Raw genomic sequence first — 25,560 nt, 5'->3', positions numbered from 1 at the left:
GTTAATATTATAACACTCAATAACTTTTAGAATACGTTTGGTACACTGTAATATGTTTTGTAATGTTATAGCTATTCCATAGGAATAACAATTCTGTTATTTGATTGTGTTTTTATTACAGGTAATAGTCATTTTTTGGGAATAACAATTTTTTAAAATGAAGAATAATTATTCCTTAACCTGCTTAATAAATACAAAAATAAAAATTCCTAAAAGACCCCCAACACCAATCTCTCTCTCTCTCATGAATCAATTCACAATTTTTTTGGCTTCGTTATTCTCCATGTTACTTTTTTTTTTTTTTTCCTACTATTATTCTCAGTACTGTTAGTTCTACATTCAAAGCTCAATGATGTGAAAAGAGACAAAGGAACCAACTGTGCTAGCACGCTCTTGGTTATGATTTGGTATTAAAATTTTGAAAATTATAAATTGTATTTAGTTTTTGTATTGTTTGTATTTATAAATTGGTATCTATATGTTGTGATAAAAATAACTATATTACTATGAGATGGTGTTATCAATTTTTTATATTTATTAAGATTAATTTATAAAAATAATACTAATCAATTAATCATATATATTTTTTCAATTTATAAAAGGATAGATATTAAGCCATATTGTAAAATATATATCTTTTTAAAAATAGTATTTTAGGAAATTTCACAAAAATACAATGACATTCTAATATCTTAACATAGATTTATGCTTTCATTTAAGTGTTATCACAAAACAAATGAATAGGAAAAGTTATGTCATTCCAAATTCTTGTATTACTTGTAATACTTATTTTTATTATATTGTAGTAACTATTATAGTCGTCCAAATGTGTCCTTAATGTGTATACCTATTTCATCTATAAAATGTTTAATTTAATTTTTTTTTTTTTTTTAACTTTTAAATTACAAACAAAGTATTTATGATAATAAATAATATCTAATCAACATTGTAAAAAGAAAGTATAATCCAATTGTGGCTGAGCTCATGTAATTAAAAGCTCTTATAATATAATTACCAAGTGGTACGATAGAGGAAAGACTTCCGACTTTGGTGCCATTATTATGATATACAAAGTGACTGCTTTTGTTATTAATAGATAATAGTTGTGGGTTCCAGTTAGTTCAACTGGTAAAGTCTCTAATGATTGTATAAGAGATCTGAGGGTCAATAACCGCCTACACCAAAAACTGATTGGTGTCTTGGTCTAATGATAAAAAACTATCATCAAGAGCCAACGCTATAAGTTGAAACTCTTTCAAAAAAAAAAAATTAAAATAATAGTTGTGTTTGCAACAGAAAAAGTCCAAAGTGCTCGAGGGAAGTAGCCCTCAATAATTCTTTCCTCGTAATTTTGCAGATGGGAATGGTTCCCTCTAGACAACTTCCACTTTTGTGCCGAGTTTGAGACAGCATTGGTAGAGATGACTAGTTTTTAATAGCTGTAGTGTCAAATAGAAAACTAATATTCGGTCTCATATGCAAATTACATGCAGTATTGTATTATTATATTATGAGTTTTTTTACGTTCACATATTTTAGCAAAACTTGTTAAAATGATTGATTGTGAGTGATGAAACATTACTTTTATATAGTAGGATATTATTTTACAAAAATTAAAGTCTTAAAGTATTAGAGAAGATTAATCATTTCGAGCACGCACTACTTAGGTTGGTTCCTTCTTGTATTGGGTCTTTCCATTTGTAATTGTAGATTAGTGAGATACTGGACTCAATATTACTGAGTGAAGGGCTAAAGTAAAATCCCAAAAATATGCCATGCATTGTGATACAATAAAAGAAGAAATAAAGCTGGTAATGTCATTAGTTATTTCTCAGCAAACTTCCTTGGAAATTTCTAGTGGTTTAATTTTCTACTTAAATTAAGATTCATCAAGCTATCAGAATCCTTCAAAATTTTCGGAAACGGCCAAACAATCATCTAGAAATTGAGCTGCACATGAAGACAACAAATGACGGTAGAGTTTAGTTTCCTGGTAATCACGTCTGTGCTCCGATATTTGTTTCCTGTGGCAGTATTCTTTTCCAGGATGGTTCTGATGATGACTTTGTGTGTCTATGCATATTCAGGAGGATTGTGAAGGGACTCTCTCTTACTCCATTGCAAAACATAACCCAAAAATATGGCATACTGAACTAACTTGTACAGACCAAAACATAGTACACATACTGCAATTAAAATTTATAAATACGTACCTAATTACTTGTCACAATGACATAATTACTTTTGGATTCAAGATTGCTATTTTCATATATGCTTTTGCTACTACACCAAAAATTCAAATTTTGTCTAATGTAATCTACATCACAGAAGACAAAAAGATCAAATTCGAAGGTACATAACAAAATCATGCATAATAACAGCCTACATCACAAGTTCACAACCCTTACAAATGAAAATTTCTAATGAGGCCACAGGAAAGATCCCATTGCAAACATTCTCTTATGGTCAACATCCCCAATGATTGGTAGCCCATAGTCTCTAAGCAAACAATCAAGTTTCCACTCCGGCATGGTCTCATAGTCGGCTTTGGTGTACCTAGGGTAGTGCAGTGGCATCCGAAAGTGTCACGCCACTCCTTTGTGTGCAGCCCGTTGGATCCTCCGTTGCCTATTTTTGGAGAGGTTCTATTCACTGAATCCATTCTTCCTCGACTCAAGTTTCTATTTTCTAATTAATAGTATATTTTGTTGTCACTATGGGCAACTATATATATATATGGAGAGGTTTAGCAAACTGGTCTAGCCTATTTATAGTGAGCTTTGTGTTGGTTGGCTTTGTGTTTAATGTGTGGGAGTATTCTGCAAGCAAGGTTGTTTTTGACAGTTGTAATGGAAAATGCTAAATACACAAACTATTTTACAATTTTTTTTTTACAGATTGCTGATATGGTGAGTAGTTATTTGTAAGTAAAAAATTGATATCAGTGAGATGAGAACTAGTAAAAATATTGTAAATAGCTTGTGATTGTAGCATTACTCCAATTGTAATAGGTTTTGGTTTCCAATCGGAAGTCATGTGGCAAAAAATAGTACAAGAAATGTAAAACTATGTAGGGAAGGTTTTGCTTTTAAATAGAAATAATTTCCAAGAATTTTGTAACTCAGTTGGCATCTTCTAGACTTTCTATAAGAGCCATTCAAGTTCAAATCCTCCTCCTTTATAACTATTGAATTATAAATAATATATATAAATAGAGAGAGAGCGAAAACACCATTTTAGTCCCTACATTTTGGGACCACAATCAATTTGGTCCCTACATTTTAGTAGCAGTTAATTTGGTTCCTACTATTTTCAACTTGCACTTAACTTAGTCCCTACCATTAACTCACTAACAAAAAATGCTTATGTGGCAAATGGTTTGTACAGTTAGCATGCCTAATATTAAAATATTAAATTAAATGCTAATATGTCTAAATTTGAGTGGTTGATATGCCACGTCAGTGCTTAAATGGAAAAAAAAAAAAAATACCACGTCAGCTTTTAATAATAATTTTTTTGGTACCAATTTTTTTCCTTTTCTTTACTTCTTCTTTTAATATTCTTACAATCTTTCTATTAAATACCACAGTGATGTCTTTTTATATTAAAGTTCCAAATGTTATAGCACAGTTTGTTGTTGCAGTAGCCACTTGATATTTTCATTAAATAGCATATGCAACAAATGCTAAAGGTGTTTATGATAGTTTACAGGAGGCCAAAATTGGGAATTAACCCCATTTTTCTAACTATATAGTTAGTAGGCATGGTTTTGAAACTATATTTTTTAATAACATTTCGAGTTTAGGGCCTATAAATCAAGTCTTAGAGACTCGGTTTGCATGTTTTGATCTAGCCTATTTCCACGTGGAGTACACCTGGAACTTGAGTTTCATACCGACCATTAGAAACTTGAGTTCTGTGCTCTGAGATTCCACGTAGACGCCACTTGGAAATCGAGCCTTAGAGACTCGGTTTGCTAAAAGTGAAACTGAGTCTTAGAAACTCGAGTTTTAAATTGTGGTGAAATATTACTCCACGTGGCTAATCATGTCCGGGTCCCTATATTAGATCTGGTTTTTTGTCTGGGTCTCTCGGGTCCTACACATTCAGCAATTTTGTCTTCCCCTCTCTCACTCCCTCTCTCTCTCTCTCATACAATCCCAACACTCCTTGTAGTCTCCCTCTCTCACTCCCCCTCTCACTCTCATACAATCTCAGCACTCACATTTGCATATCCTCATGTTAGGTAAGGGTCTCACTCTCTAGTTGGTTGTTTAGTGTATATAGTTGTTAGTGGATTTTGCTAGGTTCATGTATCTAGTTGTTAAGATATATTTGTATCATGGGTATGTATTTATTGTAAAGATACATTTGCACATCCTTATGACTTTTGTTGTTTGGTTTGATATTTGTCTTTAGTTTTTTTTTTTTTTTTTTTTTTTTTGCTTGAGTATGAAATTATAATGATTGATATATTTAAGATGTATTGTAGATATATTTGTATTGTTAGGTTTCTATCATGGGTATGTATCATGAATTTCTTTTGTTGTTTGGTTTGATATTTATATTTATATTTTTGTTAGAGCTGATTTGAAATTTTGTAATGGGGGTGAGTTGTGTCTTTAGATTTTTTTTTGTTTGAGTATTAAATGATAATGATTGAGTGTGTTTGTATGTGATGTGGGGGAGTATATGCAAATGTGGAATGTGTTTGTATATGCATATGATGTAACAAGTTGTAATTTTTGTACTTTGAGTAAATAGAAAAGGTTTTGAAATTGATGTTAAATGAAAGAGATAAAATATGTCACTAACATATTAAACTTGACTCTAATAAGTTCACAATTTCTGAAGAATATTGATATAAATACATACTACGGTGGACCCCTTGTCAATCCTGGAGAGATTGACGGATTCCCATTTAGAGGGTTAGGTATCGAATGCTACTACATGATGATACGTCGTAAGTTGAAGACGTTGAATGATTTGAAGAGGAAAATAATGGAAGAATTGAATTTGAACCTTGCTTGTTATAACATAAAGATTATTTATTGTTACCCACAAGAAGTCCTTCATGAACAGATAAATTACGGGTATATGGCGATCAAAGAAAACAAACATGTAAAGGTCATGTTTAATAGGATCCATAAAATGTCCCAAGTAAATGCTGCTGAGTTGTACGTAAGTTCGGAGCCGCTTGCAGAAGTTGATACTAAGGAGATGCAACAAACAACTACATCTTTACAATTTACAGCCCTAGATGATGGATGCACTACAATGGGAAGTTATACGCTCCCATCTGAAGATAATGCTGCCAATACTGGTGAAACACTCCAACCCCAAGAGACACATTTAAGGGAGGAAGACGAAGACGAAGACGAAGATCATGTTGCGAATAATGGTGAAAATCTTGATGATATGGATGAGTACGAAGAGAGGATTGAGCAAGGCGACTTTGATTGGGATATGGGAGACTATGAACTCGTTCCCAATTTCGAAGAGGAAAATATGGAGTACCATGATAAAGGCGATGCAGACGATGATATTGGCGTCCAGCATCATACAAATACGACCACTGCCTACACACCTCCTACCGAGTTATTCTACGCAAATACTTGGAAAAATATGGTTGATCCTTCACATCTTCAGATACCATTTATTTTTACTTGGGAAGATGGGATGCATTTTAGTAAAGGGTTGACTTTTGCAAATAAAGAGGCGGTGAAGCAAAGGATAATATATGTAGCAAAGGATAATAGAAATTTTATAATTTGGAGGTCGACCAAAACTAAATTGTGCGTCGCATGCATTGACACCAACTGCAAGTGGTACGTTGGGGCAGTCATAAAGGCTAAACTTAATGGTCTGTGGATGGTCACATCTTATGTGGATCCACACAATTGTACATCCTTTGGCCTGCGAAGAGACGGTAAAATGATGGATTCTAATTTTGTTGCATCAGAAATTGTGGGAAAATTGCGACAAAATCACACTGCTCGTATTGATGAGCTCTGGGAGATCATACATACTAAGTATAATCATGAGCTTTCTTACTATAAGGTATGAGATGCAAAACAAAAGGCAATTGCTAAGATATTTGGGGATTGGGAGGAGTTTTACCGAAGGTTGCGAAAGTTGTTGTTGGCATACTTGGATCAAGATTCGGGTACCCAGTACAACTATTACACCATACCTAGGGACATAGCTGGTACTATGTTACTGCGCTATGTATTTTGGGCATTCGCTCCATGCATTGCTGCATTCAGATATTGAGGCCAATGATCAGTATTGATGGGACTCATTTGTATGGTAAATATCGAGGGGTGTTGATGATTGCAATGGCAACCGATGCTAACCAAAAGGTTTTGCCTCTTGCCTTTGCTGTTGTGGACAAGGAGTCAGGGCCTAGTCTCACCTTTGCTGTCCATTTCTAGTGTTTCTCCTTGCCGACCCCACTCAATAGTTGGAATTGCTTCACTTATGTCATAGCCACTTGTCTAGGTAACTGTCATCTACATAAAATAAAATAATAAAAAAAAAGCACGCATAGCATGAGTGAAACATACTACCATCAAGCATCTAAAGATTTCCAATTAACCGAGGAAAGTTTTCAAGATAGCCACACAGTCTTTAATAAAGGCGTGCTTGTGTAACTCATGGAGAGAGAAAGAGGGTAGGGGGTATGAATGACAAGTTGAAAAAAAGGTATTAGCTATTTCCATGTGGCAATTCCAATGATGGTTTCTACTATTAGTTTCTTACAGTCTCTTGCAAAGAAAACAATTCTAGCTTTTCATCTCTTTGACATGTACAAATAATCCCAAAAAGTTTCCTTACATCAATCCACTTTCAATTCTTTATTCATTGCAAACAATATTTAAGTACATACTACCAATGCTCAAATGGCACCGTGGAGAGTGAAGTTCAAGACCCACAGAGTATTTGTGTAACTTACCAATCAAAAAATAAGAAAAGAGTTTGAAGAATGTTCTTTCATTTTTCAATTAGTTTCACCTGGTTTTCATTGTTCCATACAAGCACAGTAAAGGTTGAAAGGATCATTTGATCATTTTTCAACATATCTAGATCTCAGGTTTGTCAATGTCTAATACTAAAACAATAAATATTTAAACAAGACATACCAATACAAGATCAAAAAGGTGAAAAGACCCAAACAAAATCGACAATTATATCTTACCTATACAATTGTTTACGTAAAGAGTAGTACTAATTAACAAGAATTAGTGATTGATATGATATTTTCACTATTGGCTTAGACTTTTTAGTTTAAGTAGTATTCTAATATGTTGCATTTTAAGCACTCACAAAGTGATTTTTTCCAAAGTGTTAATATTCAACTCTACTAAATTACCGATAAACCTATAATACCAAGAAGTAATATTAATATTAGAGCCAGTGATTTCTTTGGTGTGGGGTTTCCATCCAAGAGAAAGACTAGTTGTGCAAGTTAATCCTTTTTTAAAATGGTGTCCTAACATGTTGTATCAATCTTTACCAATTAAGAGACTCCAAGGCACTAGTTTTAATATCTATATTCAAAAGTAGAAAGTACTTTTCATACATTTGAATGATTAATCTTAGATAGTTCGAGGCTCCTAATAATTCATCTCTATCTATGTTAAGTAAGGTTAATGATACAATCATGACCTCAAGAAAAAGAATCTACTAGAGGAATTATCACTCATCAACGAACTGGAACAAAGCCCTCAACTCTTTGTCCTAGTATTAGGATTAGCCAATAACTAGTTGATCCTTAACTCCTTGGCCCACTGCACACTCCTCATTAATACTTTTAGCAGTAGGGGCGTAGCCAAGAATAATTACTTGGGGGGGCCAAGTTGTAACAGAGATATACTAAATATAATTCTTAAGTCTATTGGATACAAAATTATCAACTTTCATATATCATCATATACTTGAATATTAATAAACATGAAAAAATGTCTAGTTCAATGTAGACATACAAAAAAAAACATTCACATCAAATCATGCCTAATGACGATTTTTCATGGAATAAAATTCATCCATTATCATATCTACAGTGAAATTCCCTGCAATTTCCTTCTCTATATAAACTATCACATTATCTACCAAAAGCTCATCCTCCATTCTATTGCGGAGTCTTATTTTTAACAACTTCATAGCTGAGAAAGCTCGTTCTATAGTTGCTGTAGAAACTGGAAGGGTCAACACAAGACGAATAAGTCTATCAATCAAAAAATAGATTTTAGACTTTCCTGAAATTTTTAATCCCCTACATAGCTCGGAAATTGTACTCATATTCTAAAAGCTGGATGTTTTATCACATCAAGCTCATAATGTCGCAATTGAGACTCTAAAAGTTCTTGTTCATGTTCAGTGAAATCTTAAGGATAATATTTCTTAACCAAATTGTATATATCAACAATTTTGAATAATCTAAAAGCATCCTTGGGATTTAAAGCTGAACTAAGAATGACAAGTTCCGTTGTTAGCTCACAAAATCTGCTTTTCAATTCTTGCAATTGAAAGTCTATTGCAACAGTAAATATGCCAATTCTAAAATGATGTTCCATTGTTAAATCTTCATCTTGACGACGATATCTACCTCGACTTTTAGTGTAACGAGCATTCATATCAGGAATATCAATTTCATGTTGCTCACAAAATGATATAACACTAGCAAGTAAAGGCTCCCATCCATCATCTCTCAACTTTTGAATAAGTAATTTTGTAGTTGAAACTAAATGCATGGCATTTAAAAGGTCTTGAGAATGTTGTTGCAAAGCCTGACAAAGAACATTAGTAATTCCCATTATCTCTTTCATCAAATGCAAGATTAAAATAAATTCAAATGATGTTAATACCTGATAAGCTCCTTTGGCATCATCGCATTGTTTATAGTTAGCCCCTTCCTCAGAGATAGTGTTGATAACTTTGCAAGTAGCATCAAACATTTTAATCAAACTACAAATAGATTGAAAATGATATCCCCACCTAGTATCTCCAGCTCGTTGCAACGTACCAATCTGATTTGCACCTCTTCCAGTCTCAATTTCATTAGAAGCAATCATATTCTCAACTTGTTCTGCTTGAGCATGTTGCAGTTCATCATTACGCTTACTAGAACCAACAATAATATTGATAATATTAACCAAATGATCAAAGAACTGATGAACATCTTTTACTTCTCTTGATGCTGTAACTAGAGCTAATTGCAACCTATGAGCCATACAATATACATAATAAGCATATGGGCAATCTTTAAGAAAAAGAGCTTGTAATCCATTCCATTCACCACGCATGATACTAGCCCCATCATATCCTTGACCTCGAATATTTTCAATGTGGAGGTTGTAATGAGAAAGGACAGCACATATCTCATTTTTTAAAGTCAATGCAGTAGTGTCTCTAACATGCACAACATGAAAGAAACACTTTTTAATGAAACCTTCTTTATCAACAAACCTCAAAATGATGGCCATTTGCTCTCTCTTCGACTCATCCCAGGCTTCATCAACAAGAATGCAAAATTTTGCATCCCCAATTTTTTCATGAATAGCATTTCGCACATTACTAGCAAGAATATGCAAAATCTCCTTTTTAATTGTGGGTGATGTATATTTGGCATTTCTTGGAGCATTTTCCAAGACAACACTAGTTACTTTATCATTGAAAATTGATGTGAATTTTATCAATTCAATAAAATTACCTCTATTTTTTGAATCAAGGCTTTCATCATGACCTCTAAAAGCACAAGCTTGGAATGCTAGCCATCGAGCACACTCTATTGAGATTTTAAGCCGCAACCGATTATTCTCTAATTCTTTTGACGTTTGTTTCTCAATTAGCTTGTCAATATGTCGTGAATAATTCTTTAAATTCTCGCAACATTTCACAACAATTTTATGTGGGGAGTTTGGATCTTTCCCTACATGACAAATTAAATGACAATTCATTCCATCTTTCACCTTTTTCCAATTATTAAAACTTATTGAAATGAATGCATTTGATCCGGGACGACCTATTGGTTTCTTACTAAAAAGGTAGCAAGGTAGACAATATATTGCATCCATTGAAGGTGAGTATTCCAACCAATCCTTATGTGATTCAAACCATGAAGGTTGAAATCGACGACGATGAGTATCATCATTGTATGGATAGTCTATATTTTTAAGTTGATATGGACCTTCTTTAAGATAAGCTCGTCGGATTTCATCTTGTTTGTTGATAGGGAATTCACATATTTGTTTACATGATCCTGAATCACGATCTATCTCTTCAAATTGAATTCTTGAACATTTGGAAGGGTGTTCATCAGGCATTGAAGTATCAACATTTGTTTCTACAGCCACAGGTGTCCTAATTTTTGAATTGCTAACATCTTTTTTCTTAAAGAATGCATCAATTGTTTTTCGTTTGCTCATAATTTTTTTAGCTTTAAGAATATGACTCAAAAATTAACCTGAAAAGAACTTTAAAAATTAAAATTTTAATTAGAAATTTTTACTTAGTTATATGAATGTTATTCATACTCAAGAAAAAACAAAATTTCCACTATAATTCAAACAGTCAACCCATTTTTAATACGACTTTAATTAATAATAACCCATCAAACAAAAACAAAAATTAAACACACAAGTATTGGTACACAACATAAACCAAACAATTTAACAACACCCACAGCCACATCCACAACAACATGATATCTAACTAATAAAAAATAGGTAATAAATCAAAACAATTTTACCTTAGAAATTTTGTCTTCACCCGTGTGGCAATGCATACTGCCTCAGTCTCCAAAAGATCTTCCCTTCAAGACTCATCACAAACAATCTCCCCATGCCTTCAATCACGTATTTCTTAAAAAATCTATGAAAATATAAAGAGCATGTGAATATTTAGGTGTAGATAGTTGAGAAAATCAAAAAAAGACACTAAAAAGAGATGAATCGTGAATGTCTAATGCTTAAGAAAGAGAAGAAAACTCACCAGGCGGTCACCAAGTTCCAAAACTAAAGCTGAATCAGTTGATGAAGAAAGAAAAAATTGGTTAGATTTTTTTTTTTTTGGGACTGTGAGGACAAAGGAATAGAGTTTTGGGGGCTGGTAGCCAATGGTACCAGTGCTGAAAGTGTATCAAAGAAGACAAAACAACCAAGTTCCAAAACTAAAGCTGAATCAACTGATGAAGAAGGAAAAAATTGGTCAGGAATTTTTTTTTTTCTTTCGGACTGTGAGGACAGAACAGAGGACTAGAGTTTTGGGGGTAGGCAGCTGTGCCAGTGCTGAAAGTGTATCAAAGAAGCTAAAACAAAATACTAAGAAGTAAAAAGGGTTAAGGGATTCCGTGGGTCAGGGTGGGTTTTTTGAGATAAAGAGAAAGTGTAATTTTGTTGTTATTTGGACTTAAGAGTATTTAAATGAAGTGGGCCAGCAGCTTTTTGTTTTATTTGGAGTTACCTAAAACTAGAGCTGGAGCTGGGCTGGGAGAATAGTTGAGAAATGGGTAGGGGGGCCGGCTGTCCAATGTTAGGGGGGGCCCATTTATTTTTTCTTCATAGTCTAATGGAATTTTTTTTTTTTTTTTTTTTTTTGAAGGGGCCACGGCCCCCCCAAGCCACTACGTGGCTTCGCCCCTGTTTAGCAGCATCCTGAGATAGTGTTCTATTATAGCATGATGCCTTTAGAACACTATCTTAGTAACATATTTACCATAACTGACCAAATCAAACTTAGATCAAAGTAAATTTTGTCCACTCTAGCAAAGTTTAGAGAAAAAGCACTAAATCAGAGTAAATTTTTTCCAAAAAACAACTAAAAATTAAATCCTCAGCAACCCACCAAGTATATAAATATATATATATATATATATATATCTCCAATTTCTCCATTCTTAGTAACATATTTACCATAATTGACCGAATCAAACTTAGATCAAAGTAAATTTTGATCAACAAAGCACTAAAGTTAAATCCTCAGCAAATATAAACAAACCCAGATATATAATCCGATTCCACATACCAATTCAATCTCAAAAAACAATAAAGCTTCAATATTTTTTAACAATTCTATTAGAAATTCAATACAGAAACCAAAATAGAAAAAAAAACGAATTGAAACCAAAGTTTCTTTGATTTTTCCCGCTGTTTCTCGGCAACCAAACGGTGAAACACACTTTGCATAAAGTGACTCACCATTTTTTTTTTAGTTTTTAGAGACCGCATAGACTGAAGGAACTCAAAGCTCTATACACCTCGCTATGGCTTTATCAAATCTTTTGGCGAATGTGATGAATGTGAAATAGTGGAGACTAAGAGTGGAGACTGAGTAAGAGTGGAGAGGGTGCTTGAGAATGGAGACTAAGTGAGAGTGGCTCGGTGAGTGAGAGAGGCATGAGAGTGGAGAGGTTCTGCGTGAGAGTGAGAGGGTGACTAAGAGAGGCATGAGAGTGGTTTGTGAGAGAGTGAGAGGGTGAGTGAGAGTGGAGAGGCATTAATTTTGAAAAATCCCTATATGAAATCGAGTCTTAGAAACTTGGTTTCCAGGTGGGCCTCCACGTGGATCAACCACATCACATATACAAATCGCCACATCAAATACAAATCGATGCTTAAAGAGTTGGCTTATAAATCGAGTCTTAGAGACTCGATTTCCAGGTGGACGCCACGTGGAAAAAACGCCACATCAGACGTGATCAGAACATGGAAATCGAGTCTCTGAGACTCGATTTATAAGCACTAAATCGAGTCTTTGAGACTCAAGATGTTAGTAATATATATACTTTTGAGATCGTGCCTACTAACTATATAGTTGGGAAAATGGGGTTAATTCCCAATTTTGGTTGTTTACAGGATATACTTCGCCTTCTCATGTTGTGGTTCAACCATGGATCTACTGCAAAAGTTCAAATGGCTCTACAAAATTACATTTTTATTTTCTGAATATTATTATTTTGGTTTCTTGCAATTACTTGCTAACCAAACAGAATTTCATTCTAGTTCTTTTCTTGCATTGCGTGTGAACTTGTTCTAGATGTTGTAATCGACGAGAGTATATTCCGATTGCTTTCCGGCAAAGATTAAACACTGTTGATTGGGGGATGACTTCTTCATATTGGATCTTGGCCTTCACGTTGTCGATCGTATCGGAGCTTTCCACCTCGAAATGGATGGTCTTTGCTAGTTAGGACTTTCACAAAGATCAGCTTTAACAGAAAAGGGATGGATCTTTGTAAGAGAAAAGGTGAGAGATTTTGATCAGAGAATGGTGGAAGAAGACGTAGTTGATTCAATGGAGATGAAGGGGAGTGGCTTGGTGGACCTGGGTTTAGAACAAAAGATTAACCACTGAGAGAGATAAAAACAAAAACAAAAAAAACAAAAGATTCATACGTGTTTTTCAGTTTTTGTGAGGCTTCGGCTTTCTAGAAGAAAAAGAAAAAGTAAAGAAAAGGAAAAAAATTGGTACAAAAAAAAAATATCGTTAAAAGCTTATGTGGTTTTTTTTTTTTTTTTTTTTTTTTAAGCGCTGGCATGGACATATCAACCACTCAAATTTAGACCTATTAGCATTTAATTTAATTTTTTAATATTAAACATGCCAACTGTACAAACCGTTTGTCACGTAAGCATTTTCTGTTAATGAGTTAATGGTTGTGACTAAATTGAGTACAAGTTGAAAATAGTAGGGACCAAATTGACTGCTACAAAAAATGTAAGGACCAAATTAATTATGGCCCCAAAATGTTATTTTTGCATATATATATATATATATATATATAATCACACTGTTAATTCGAACTTCGAAGTCAACATTGAGTTGGTTAGAGAGAGAGAGTTTTTAAAACTTTGTCCACCATTATATATTTTCGTTTTCCTTCTTAAAGGATTTTTTTTTTTTCTTTTTTAGAATAAGGAAATTATCATAAAAACTAACTGACCATTATCTTGTCGAAGGCTTTTTTTTTTTTTGAGAAAGTTGTCAAAGGCATTTTAAGTTCCAAGAATTCTACACACTGACATCAAATGTATTTAAACTTAGTCAACAAAAGCAAGTATATTTTGGGACTTTTAGTTTCACACTAATCAGGCAGCACGACATAACTTGGACCCAAGGCGTTACTTTTAAGTGAGGCATTTTATATTTAAATATTAATTAAAAAAATTTATTTAATATTAACTAAATCAAGGTTAATTTGATGTATTAAATACATAATTTGATGAAATAACACAAACTAAACTAATGTTAATTTCATATAGAGAATTTAATATCATAGTTGAAGTATAAAATTCAACAATAACAAAATGGGAATTTTTTATTTTTTATTTTAAAAAAGAAGCTTACTTTATCTTGGATATAATCCGATGCATATTTAAGTAAAGTTATAATCTAATTTTTAAATATTATATCTTGGTGTTAATAAAGAGATAGAGATTGTTTGGTATGTGTGTGTGTGCAACATCCGGTAACTAATGTTGACTATCTATTATGTAGTATAGGCTAATAATTTTATTTTTCCACTACTCACAATTGATTATATTAGAGTTGTGGCATAAAAGTTGTACGCCTAGAATTTCTCTTATATTATTTGGTGAGTGTGCATGCAAGCTTAGCATTGAGGAAAAATTAAAGAAAGTAAAGTGAATAATATATACTAGCCTCTGAGCATGTGATTTGCGCATGCTTTGAGGCTCTTTTTTTTTTAGTGTCATAATATTACACAGATGCATTGAGTCATTACTTATGGAAATTTTACTCTAGCTATTGTGAAACTCCCAAAGTTTGTAAAATGTGTCCCTGTCCTCTCTAAACAACCAGAATTTTTTTTTTTTTTTCCAATCTGTCTTAAGGAGGAGAAAATAGAGATACGTATTTAAAAAAATAGTCTCAAACTGGTGTGAATCCTGATACTAAAAAAGGAATTTGAAAGGAACAAAAATAGTCTCAAACTGGTGTGACTCCTGATACTAAAAAAGAATTTGAAAGGAACATACCTTTTGAGTCACTGCTTGTGGAAATTTTCCTCAGATTGTTGTGAAACTCCCAGAATTTGTAAAAAGCATCCTTGCCTTCAGCAATTAAATTTTTTTAAATCAATCTTTAGAAGAAGAAAGAGAAGGAAAAAATAGATGTGTATGTAAAAAATGATGTGGGAATTTATACACTATCAGATCCAAGAAATATTCTCAAAAAAACTAAAAAATATCCAAGAACTATAATCGTAATAATACCAAAAAATCTCTAGATAAGTAACACTAACGTCAATGCAATACCATACATAAGAATTTAATCAACAAGATGACTTTCAATCTGCACTTTGTTACTTCAATGCCATATTTAACCTTTATACCACATTATGGCTAATTATGTATGAGAATTATACAAACTATACACTCAAAACAAGATCAGTTTTATAGAAATTTTGGACTATTGACGTTTTTCCCTCTAGAATCCTAGATGTAGAGCCTAATGATATTTATAATCTTCGAGGTACAACCTCTAATCTATGAAAAATAAATTGTTTGAATTATATATTCAATGTGGTAGAGCCACTAGGCTCTCTAAATGAGATTTTTCCAATGAATGATTTCAATTTTAGATGTCAATAGTGTTCAAATGGCATGATTTAGAAGAAAACTTGTGAAATGGAGGCAAAGAATTTGGTTGAGCAAAATCTTGGCATAGTATCGAAATTAAGGAAATTCATGGAACTATTCCAAGTAATTTTCTTTTAGCTGAAACCTACTTGAGAGTGAGAATAAACAAATAACTTAGGGCCTGTTTTGTATTTTTTTTTTTTTTTGAAAATACTATATAAGTATTTTAACATACGCACAGAGAGAAGTAAGAAAATCTTAAAGAAACTAACAGCAGTGTATATCCAAAAAAGCCTACATATTTTGTGCATTAAATGAAGATCATGATAGGAATATTAATCTTTACTATTGAGAATAAAATATGTTGTGATAGAACAACTATTTCTATTCATATTTTTGGTTGTAAAATTGTATTTTGAAGACACTATTTTTATATAATATATAATAAGATTGTGCTTTTGTTTAAAAAACGCATTTTGTGATTTATTTCAATTTACTACTCCCTTCGTCTTACTTTGTTTGTCCTCTATTCCATTTTAAGATGCTCCAAAATATTGTTCTATTTCTAAAAATAAAAGTCATTAATTTACTAATGTTCCTACTATACCCCTATTAATTTACTAATTCAATTTTTTGATAAATTTATTTAAAAGTAGTTTTGAAAACTTATACATTTTAAAAGGTAGACAAAATAATAAATGATGTTTCCTTAAAAAGTTTGACTTTTCAAACAGGACAAACAAAGTGGGACGAAGGGAGTATTAATACCCTTTTGACACAATAAATACAATGGAAAAAAGGGGTTATGGGGGATCACATGCAATCCCTATCAAGAGTTCAATATCAACTATCAATGTTGGCCATTAGGACATGTCATACGCTACCTCGGTCTAACAAAACTAAATATCTTTTCTTCCCGCCAGTATCATTGGATTCACAATTTCAAATGAATATTTCTGGAAGAATTCCACAAATAAAATATACTATTTAAAGAATTTTCTTCTACTCTAAAAAAATAATAAATAAATAACCTAAAGAATTCCACTAAAGAAGAAAATAATTGGTGTTAGACCTCACACTCTGCGAGAGGTTTTGCATATATATTTACAATCTGCTTTATATCACTTGTATAAAAAGGAAAATTACAGTAAATATTTTCTAAATTAATACATCTATTAGAGATTTATTCTTGTAGCCAATCTGCCTGAGTTTAATGATGTCCATGATTCACGTACATAAATTTGGCAGCAGGGTCTGAGAATGTGTTATGGTGATGTTTCACAAGGTTGGTTTGGTTAGCAGAGTTTGACTTGTGCTCCAATGCTTGTTCCTGTGATGAAGTTGATTTTCCAAATTATTTACTATTAAACCAAAAGTGCATCAAATTGAATATAATACACACCAAAAAAAAAAAAAAAAAAAAAAAGCCCTAGCATCAACCACGATCTTCTTTACTTTGGTATCAATCAAATAACAAGTCAGCCTACAGGTCTAAAAACATCAAACCTAAACGATAACAAAATCAAAACCAATTCATTACACTAGCAACAATATAAGTATGCAAATGTAAGACAAAAAAAAAAAAAAAAACCTTAAGAACAAAAAACCCAATTAATGCTACAACTATGGACCATCAAAAATTGAGTTCACCAAATTAGAGTCTCAAGGTTAATTAAATATAAGGAGTATGTCCTAAATATTCCAGAAATGTGTATGATAGTCCATAGGTGATAATCCTAACAACCTGATCATATGGGGCAGTTAAGAAAGCTCAGGCCCTAACAACTACCAGCAACAAACAAGTGCAGCCTAAAACCAAATCAGACAAACCAACTCCCTGAACGATCACTGACGTTACAAATCACTTATACTAATTCACCCCTTTAGAGTAGGATTACATTGTAGAACTAAAGTTACAAACTTTTTTTTTTTTTTTTACTAACCAACATTCCACATGCAACCTGACCATCCAAATTACCACTTACATTTACTTTTCTTAATTTTCTCAGCAACTATATTAAATACAATACAAATCATGCACACAAAATAAATAAATAAACCTTAAAATTCATGAATAACAAACAGAAATTACACTGCCAGAAATTAAAATTCGTACAAAATTTCTAAAGATAACATTATTATAGAATACATGTGGCCAACCCACTGATTTGTTAAGGACCCATAGCCAACCCGAAAATTTGGGACTAAGGCTTGGATGTTGTTTGTTGTACAAAATTTCCATGCAATCCCTTCTGTTTGGTTTAGAGAAAATGAGAAAATAAAACAATAGAACCATCTAAAACCTAAGAATTACTCAGTTTGACACCACTCAGTTTGACACCAACCGATGCATTTGTACTAAGAGAATACAAAACAATCATGATATCAAACACACAAACATCACTTAATGCATGTAAAACTCAAACAATTACCCAAAAGCAACAATGTCATAAACAATGTTAGAGCAATGGAATGTTGATGGGGTGATGCAGAAGCAACTCAACAAGGATACAATTGCAGTCATAGTTACAATTTGGGTGGGGGGGGGCAATTGAACCCCGGACATCTCCATTGGAAACATCAAAAGGTGCCAAACAAATTATAAGCTGCTATTTTTAGCAGCAAGTGAAGAAAACAATTAGCGCTGAAAAATTAACTGAATCACCTAAACCAACAGCTACTGAATTAATACACATGCAAAAGACAAATCTAAACAGATTAAGAGAATGCTAAAGGAGTTATAAATACAAAGAAAGGTGAGAAAGCAAATGGCATGCACAATCGGCCAGCAACATGGGCTGCATCATCAGTATAGTGGCAAGCAATGCACTGCATCAGGAGGGTACCTGTTGGTACAAACTGTAGAACAATGATATAACCCACTAGGATTATGACTCCTAATTTATGGATCCTAATAAAAAGATTGCAATACTGTTAAAAATTGTAGAATAATCTAGACACTAGACCAACCATAATTAAGAAATTAACCCCAAAAATAAAATTTGGCGCTAGAACCCCTAGACTAAGGACAAAGTTTGGCTACAAACTTGGTTCTAGTCAATGACTACAACTCCCATTAAAAAAATTAACATTGCTACATATTTTGAAAATTTAACCATTGGGCATTGGATTGCACATTCTTAATATTCTTAACATACATGTCAGATTACATATCAATTGCATGTTATTTACTATCCGATCTATAAAATTATTTTATTATAAATAATTTTAGATTACAAAAACTTGAAATTTAAACATTTAATTGATGTTATAGCTATTGATTTTTGATTTTCTGAAAATTTTGCAAGCATGAAGGATATAAGAAGAAAATATAATAAAATGGCGGATTTGTCAAAATTCACATCCAATAAAATGATATTGAGTGGAGTTGTAGCTATTGGTTATAAGCCTATAACCAAGTTTATAGCCAAACTTTGTCCCTAGACTAATGAATTGACCTTCAAAACCATATGATTGTCTCAATCTGGCATTATACACACATTGAAAGCTTCATGTTGCCAAAACTAAAAAATTCTTTAAAGATGACAGCTTGATCTTTCTTCCAGGGCTGCATCAATTAATCATCAAAATGAACATTAGGTGCCATGCAACTTATCCAAAGGGGTTGTCTAAAAGGGGATAATTAAACTTTGTTGCTTAATAGGGATTAGGTGTCTTGGTTTACTGCTGTATTGCAGAAACATTGCCTTATGTCTATATTATGCTTCAGGAACTTTGGAGAGACTATTTCTGTCACGATACATTGAGGGGCACAGTAGTATAACATGCATGTAATCAAATGTTGGTTACTTTGTCTAAAATTGCCATGGAAAAAAACAGAGTTAATGGGCAGATAGATGCACCAATGCCATGACATAACCTGAAAGATACAAATTAAATGCAATAGGTCTACTCTAGTCACATTATAGGACTAGAGTTGACCAATTTTAACCTCAATTTCTGTTAATATTACTGACCTCTGTGTCCAAATCCGATGAAGTATTTGCGGAGGAGGTTGGAGAGACAGTGAATAAACTGTTGAATGATATTGAAGGCTTGAAGCAGAAAAAGATACTAAGCCAGTGATGAAGAAAGAAAATGCTACCCTTCCACCAAAAAGAGAGGTATATCAAAACAAAAATATTTGAGGAGTTGGTTGAAAGTGTGATAAGTATAACAGGAGGAACATGAAATCCATAAAATAAATAAAAAAACCGAGAACAGTACTTCACTCCAAATCAAACTCAATAATTCAACCCAAATAAATAAGCCACAGCATTTTAAGCTATTCCCCCTTTTTCTCAGCAAGCAAACATAGGTTTTAGAAACAGAAGCACTAATTAAAAATAATAGTAACAATTTTCCATTCTATCTAACATGGTTTAAAACCACCATTCGAAATCACTTCCCATGTTTATTACTCCGCTTTCTTCAGATTTTTCAAAAATCACAGCAATTAAAAAGGGCCTTCTAGTAAGCAAGAAAAAAAAATTTAAAAATCACAGCAATTAAACATAGCCTTTTAGTAAGTGAGAAATACCAAAAAAAAAAAAAAAACACAGCATAAAATTAAAATAAAACGCACCATTTGTCCTCACACAGCCCGAGTGAGAGGCAGAGCAAAGGGGGGCAATGGACAATCGATAGTGGCGGGCAATTGAGGGCTGAAGTCGCTGTTTGGGGGGGGGGGGGGGGTACTATATTTGGTAAAGTGACCAAATTGTTGGGGGTGGTAAAATGGCTAACCAGAAATTGTGTCTCGAAATCATGATTTATCGGTGGATATCTTTAAAAAAAAAAAAAAAAAAAAAACGAACAAACAAAAAAGCCACCCCATCTCAACCAACTCAACATTTTAAGTGAAACTGTGTATTCAAAACACAATTCAAGTGCAGAAATCGTGTTTTGAAAACACCATTTTAGAAAAGGCTATATGCCTATATCACCAAATATTTTGAAAAGTTTGCCATGTTTCTTTTATATAATTCAATTGTTACAACAAGTGGGGGGGGGGGGGGGGGGGGGGAGGGGGGATTGAACCCTGTTTTTGCCCATTTATCTAATTAATAGTAAAAAATTTAAATTACAAAATTCCCCAGACATTTACTATTGAATTTCAGTCAGGATTCCAAAAATGTCTTCTAAACATCCATTAGATCCCAGCCTGCAATTCAGATAAACACAAAAAAAAAAGGCATTAAAATCTAAAATAAGTAAAGAAAGAATGTAATCTAACACCAATCCTCTAAGCAAGGAATTTTAAGCTAGATTATCTACAAATTTCGTCATGTCTTTAGGTGACTCATGGTAAAAACTGTTCCCACTTCCTGGGGTATTCATTCCATCAAGCCATTTTTGGCACATGATCAACAATAGGATCTAGGACTAGCATAAGTCTCCTTCTGATAAACAACTATAAAGTGAACCCTTATTGCCATAATAAGTTGCACAATAAAATTTGTGAGTAGAAAAAATAACATAAATTTGAGGGGTACATAAAATTGGTCTTCAACCTTGAGCCCATTATAAGATTAATTTCACTCATGAACCTCACCAAACTCAATCTAAACAATAAAGCTATACCTCTTAGAGTAATGTGGTTCTCTAATATACTGTAGCAGACCTACACATGACCCCTGGGGTCACAACAAGAAATCATTATAGCAATTCCTGATATATTTTCAAACCCAGAAGTTTCAGACATGTCTTGAAGTTCACCTTATATAATATGTTCAAAGATTCAAATACTGAAATATATTGGCAGGTGAAAGAATGATTAGCTTTTTTAGAATTTTCACTTGATCTTCTCAGCACCCACCCATCCCCCTGAAAACACCACCCAAAACTGCCCACATTTCTAGGTGCTAGGAAGGATTCAAAACCTAAGATCAACCCACCATTTATCACCTTGGCCACAGATAGACTTGCTTCCAACTTATAAAAAAAAAAAATAGACTTGCTTCTAAATTCAGAAGAAAGACAACGAGGTAGCATATTGCAAAAGCAAGCATAAAATACATTCAAGTTCCAAGACAATTAGTGCCAATCTTTTTTCTGCTATGTAAATACTCACACACACACCCAAAGGGATTTGAACCCCAACCCTCACCTACCACTCCAATCTTGTGGGGGGAGGAAGTGCATTTGACCAAAAGGTCATCAGTGCCAATTTTGAGGTAATTCATTTAAATTCAGGGGGAAATATAGACATGGACATAGTACTTACTTGCTTGTCAATCTTTTGCGCCACAAGCTCGACATGTTTCATTTGGACTCAATGGGAAAATGGCTGAACGACCTTGTCCAACCATTGGGACAACAATTTAAGTCCACTTCCGTAGGAGTCCTTCAATTAAATAGCCATTGGAATATCCATATCTGTTCTTAGAGGAATGGTTCTTTTCAAAGATGACATATGCAGGTCCTCAGATGCAGTTTTCTTAATGCGAAAGGCTTCATTAGGCATACCAGCCTTCAAAAGGCAAGATATTAAAGAATTCACAGTAATGGTATCTGGTGCACAACCAATTGATAACATCTTACTAAAAATGTTGATTGCTTCAAACATTCTCCCTTTCATACAATGCCCAATGATGAGAATAGTAAATGTCACTTTATCTGGGTGGCATTTCTTCTCCTCCATCTCTGCCATGATCTTATTTGCCTCATCAACATTGCCAGCCTTGCAAAACCCATCAATTACAGGGTTGTACATAAATGGTTTTGTAACAAAATCATGACACTTCATCTGCCTCAAAAAATCACGAGCCTCATGCAATCTATTCTCCTTGCATAGAGCATTGATAAGAACAGCAAAAGTATACACATTGGGAGTAACATTTCTCGCATTCATCTCATGCCAAAGCTTCAAACCCTGATTTACCTGACCGGTTCGACAATACCCATCAATTAGGGAAGTGAAGGTAACAACATCAGGAAAATAACCGAGAAAGACCATCTTCTCATGCATGGTCAGTGCAGAAACCATGTCACCAGCCTTACCAAAGCCGTTGATGAGAACATTGAAAGTGATTGGATTTGGTTTAATTCCAGAACTGATCATCTCATCAAAAAGAACAGAGGCCTCCTCCATTTTACCCAATTTGCAATAACCTGATATAACCGATGTATAAGTTACAACATCCGGTTTAAGCTCACTTCTTGACTGAACCTCCTTCAATAACTCATGCCCTCTATTTACCTCATTGACCCTACATAATCCATTTATAAGAGTGTTATATGTAACTACATCAGGAGAACAACCAAAACTCCCCATATCATTGAAAATCGCAAAAGCTTTATCAACTTCTCTTATTCTGCATAAACCTCGAATAAGAATATTGAAAGTGCAAGTATCCAAATGAGAATGCAATCCCATATGCTCTCTAAATAAGCAAACAGCCTCATCTACTAGATTCCGCTTAACCAACTCATCCAACAACTTATTATACACAAAAGAACTAAGTCCAACCTCATCACACTGAACCTCAGCAAGCAATTTCTTGGCAAGATCAAACCTGCCCACTTGTGCACACGACAAAACCAAAAATCCCACATTCCAACTATCAGGCAAATGCCCATCACTCCTCATGCAATCAAATACCATTTTGGCTGAATCGTAAAGACCCATTTGACAAAGAGACCTCATAAGCAAATTGTAAGTCTTAAAAGAATGATTAAGACCCAAACTCTCCCTACTAAACTCAAAGAACTTCAAGCCCAATTTGGGATTGTCTAACCGTCTAACAACCTCAAAAGCAACCAAAGGGGTCAAGTTCTTACTCAAATAACCCAAACAAGTATCTGACAAATGAAAACGAACAAATAGAGTACAGACAACCTTAACAAACCAAGCCTCGGAATTTCGGTTCAAGATTACCTCTTTTTCATTGAAGGGTCGAGACCAAGACCCTCCTCCTCCTTGGGCAAGACCATGGAAATGGGCAATGGCGACTTTGGAGGCTCGAACCCAAGGGGTACGGGTAGTGAAGAATAAGAGGGTCATGTGGAACGCCACGCCATCACTAGGCTCAGCTCTAGGTTCACAAACGTTTTCAATAACGATTCTTTTGTGGGTGTGACCAGAAATCCCAGATTTTGAATTGGGTTTTTGGTTTGAGTCCCTATGCTTCATGGAGATAGTGCAAAACCTAGTTGAGAATGAGGTTTGACATAGAAAAACAAACACTTTTCAGATCACCCAATACTAAAAAATGAACTTTTTTTTATAGTGACAGTGATATGAATCAGACTAAGGCATAGATGAATAAAACTAAGATAAGAAAAGCCCTTTGAGAAGAATTTGACCGGTCGGCGTGGACTGATGGGGGTGGTCCGGCGGAGAGAGAGTGAGTGAGCTTGAATCAGACTAAGAGGAGGAGGAGGCGGCACTTCAGTCAGAAAGAGATGACCGGGGTTAGTTTTCTGTGTAGGGCAATATGAAGGGTTTTAAAAATAATTAATAAATAATCTTGCCTCAGCTAGTTTTTTTGTTTTTTTCCAAAGAGGATTTAAGTCCTCCAAAGTAGAAACCCCATTATTTCAAAAAAAAAAAAAAAAAAAAAAAAAAAAAAAAAAAAACTTGTAACACCTAGGCAAACTAGTCGTTTTTCATGCGATTCATGATTCATAATTTAGGATTCAGATTTTTTTTTTTTTTTTTTTAAATCTAACAATATACAAACTCATCATTTGAAATTTTAAACAACATGACATACCTTGAAATTTATATTTAAATTATTTGTGTAAACCTAGCAAGCAGGTGGGGTAAGTTGTAGTTGGATTAAAAACTCTAAAGAGGTGGCAAGACTGATGACCTTAACTCAAAAAAAAAAAAAAAAAAAAAAAATTTGAGAAAGAAGACTATTAATATAAATTAAAAGGATCAGTCGAAATCAGTGAAAAGAATAGAATTCAGGTGTGAAGGAACATCCTTCATCCACACTAATAAATCTCTAACATGTCCAGCATGTTTAGCTAGATTGTGGGCTACTTTGTTGCCAAGTCTACAAACATGAGAAAAAGAAATACAATTATAGGCATTCAAAGTTGATTTTGCCGAAGAGAGAATGTGATCAAAGGGAGAGAAGGAGTTTGCATCAGAGATGAGTGAATTAATCACTATTGATGAGTCCCCTTTGAGAATAAAGTACATGAGGCCGAGCTCCTAGGCAAATGAAATTGCCCTTATTGCTACCAGTGCTTTAACAATATCAGATGAGAAGGGAAGAAGAGCTTGTTTTGAGAGTGAAGCGATAGCATTACCTTGCCAATCTCGAATTACCACTCCCAAACTAGCCTTGCCCAAATCTGGAAAAATAGCCCCATCAAAATTAATTTTCAGAAAGCCACATGAAGGCGGAGACCATTGGAATTGAGGTTGGTTGGAGAGGTCGATAGGTTGAAGAGAGGGAGCACTATCAGTTCACTTAAAGTCATAAAGGGCTTGTGATGCTTAACGGATCACCTGGGATATAGGGAAATCTTTTGAGCTAACTCTCAACTAGTGTACATAACACCACTAAGACATGGGAGAATGTGTAAGTGGTTGGATCTGGACTCTACACGTGGAGCAGCTGTGAGGGAAGGGAGAGTAACCATTGGCTAAGGGATCTTGTCTTGGTCTATGCTAAAGGCGTGACTGCCTTGGGAAGGAAGTAAGATTTACACCTGACATGGTACTCAAACACTCACAAAAAGGGCGATAGTGACTTTCTAAGGTCAGAGGCTATGAGGACATCCCTTGTTGGTTGAATGCACAATGAATCACATTAGGAACATGTGTACCAATCACAGTACTTTTGATATCCCTCTCAATGTCCAAGACTTATCTCCCAAGCAGTGGCAAAGCTACCTACCTATGGGTCCTAGTGCCACGTTGATGTAGTTCTTATCCCTTAGTCAGCAAATAATATCACAGCTATGAAAAGATCCAAAAGAGAGAATATGATGACTTGACACC

General features: G+C 33.9%; 2 protein-coding genes across 8 annotated transcripts; both read right to left on the bottom strand.

Moving 5' to 3' along the window:
- Positions 1-8,387: 8,387 nt before the first annotated feature.
- On the bottom strand, positions 8,388-10,150 carry LOC126700776 (uncharacterized). Its single transcript, XM_050398965.1, has 2 exons — positions 10,117-10,150; positions 8,388-9,931 (listed from the first exon to the last, which is right to left on the bottom strand). The coding sequence occupies exons 1-2, from the start codon at positions 10,148-10,150 to the stop codon at positions 8,388-8,390; spliced, it is 1,578 nt and encodes a 525-aa protein (XP_050254922.1).
- A 6,340-nt stretch (positions 10,151-16,490) lies between these two features.
- LOC126714072 (pentatricopeptide repeat-containing protein At2g06000) lies at positions 16,491-24,061 on the bottom strand. 7 transcript variants are annotated; one of them, XM_050414067.1, is made up of 4 exons: positions 21,826-24,061; positions 20,185-20,763; positions 19,577-19,705; positions 16,491-16,929 (listed from the first exon to the last, which is right to left on the bottom strand). In XM_050414067.1, exon 1 carries the CDS (start codon positions 23,731-23,733, stop codon positions 21,952-21,954), a length of 1,782 nt encoding a protein of 593 aa, XP_050270024.1. In that variant the 5' UTR covers positions 23,734-24,061; the 3' UTR covers positions 16,491-16,929; positions 19,577-19,705; positions 20,185-20,763; positions 21,826-21,951. The 7 variants fall into 7 exon arrangements, with proteins under 7 accessions (XP_050270024.1, XP_050270023.1, XP_050270027.1 ...); XM_050414066.1 differs by having other exon boundaries at positions 19,577-19,700; XM_050414070.1 differs by having other exon boundaries at positions 20,707-20,763.
- Positions 24,062-25,560: the final 1,499 nt, after the last annotated feature.

Source organism: Quercus robur, chromosome 2 (assembly GCF_932294415.1).
Source record: "Quercus robur chromosome 2, dhQueRobu3.1, whole genome shotgun sequence".
NCBI classification, from domain to species: Eukaryota; Viridiplantae; Streptophyta; class Magnoliopsida; order Fagales; family Fagaceae; genus Quercus; species Quercus robur.
Note: the sequence above shows the minus strand (reverse complement) of the source record. Positions and strands in the feature narration are given on the sequence as shown.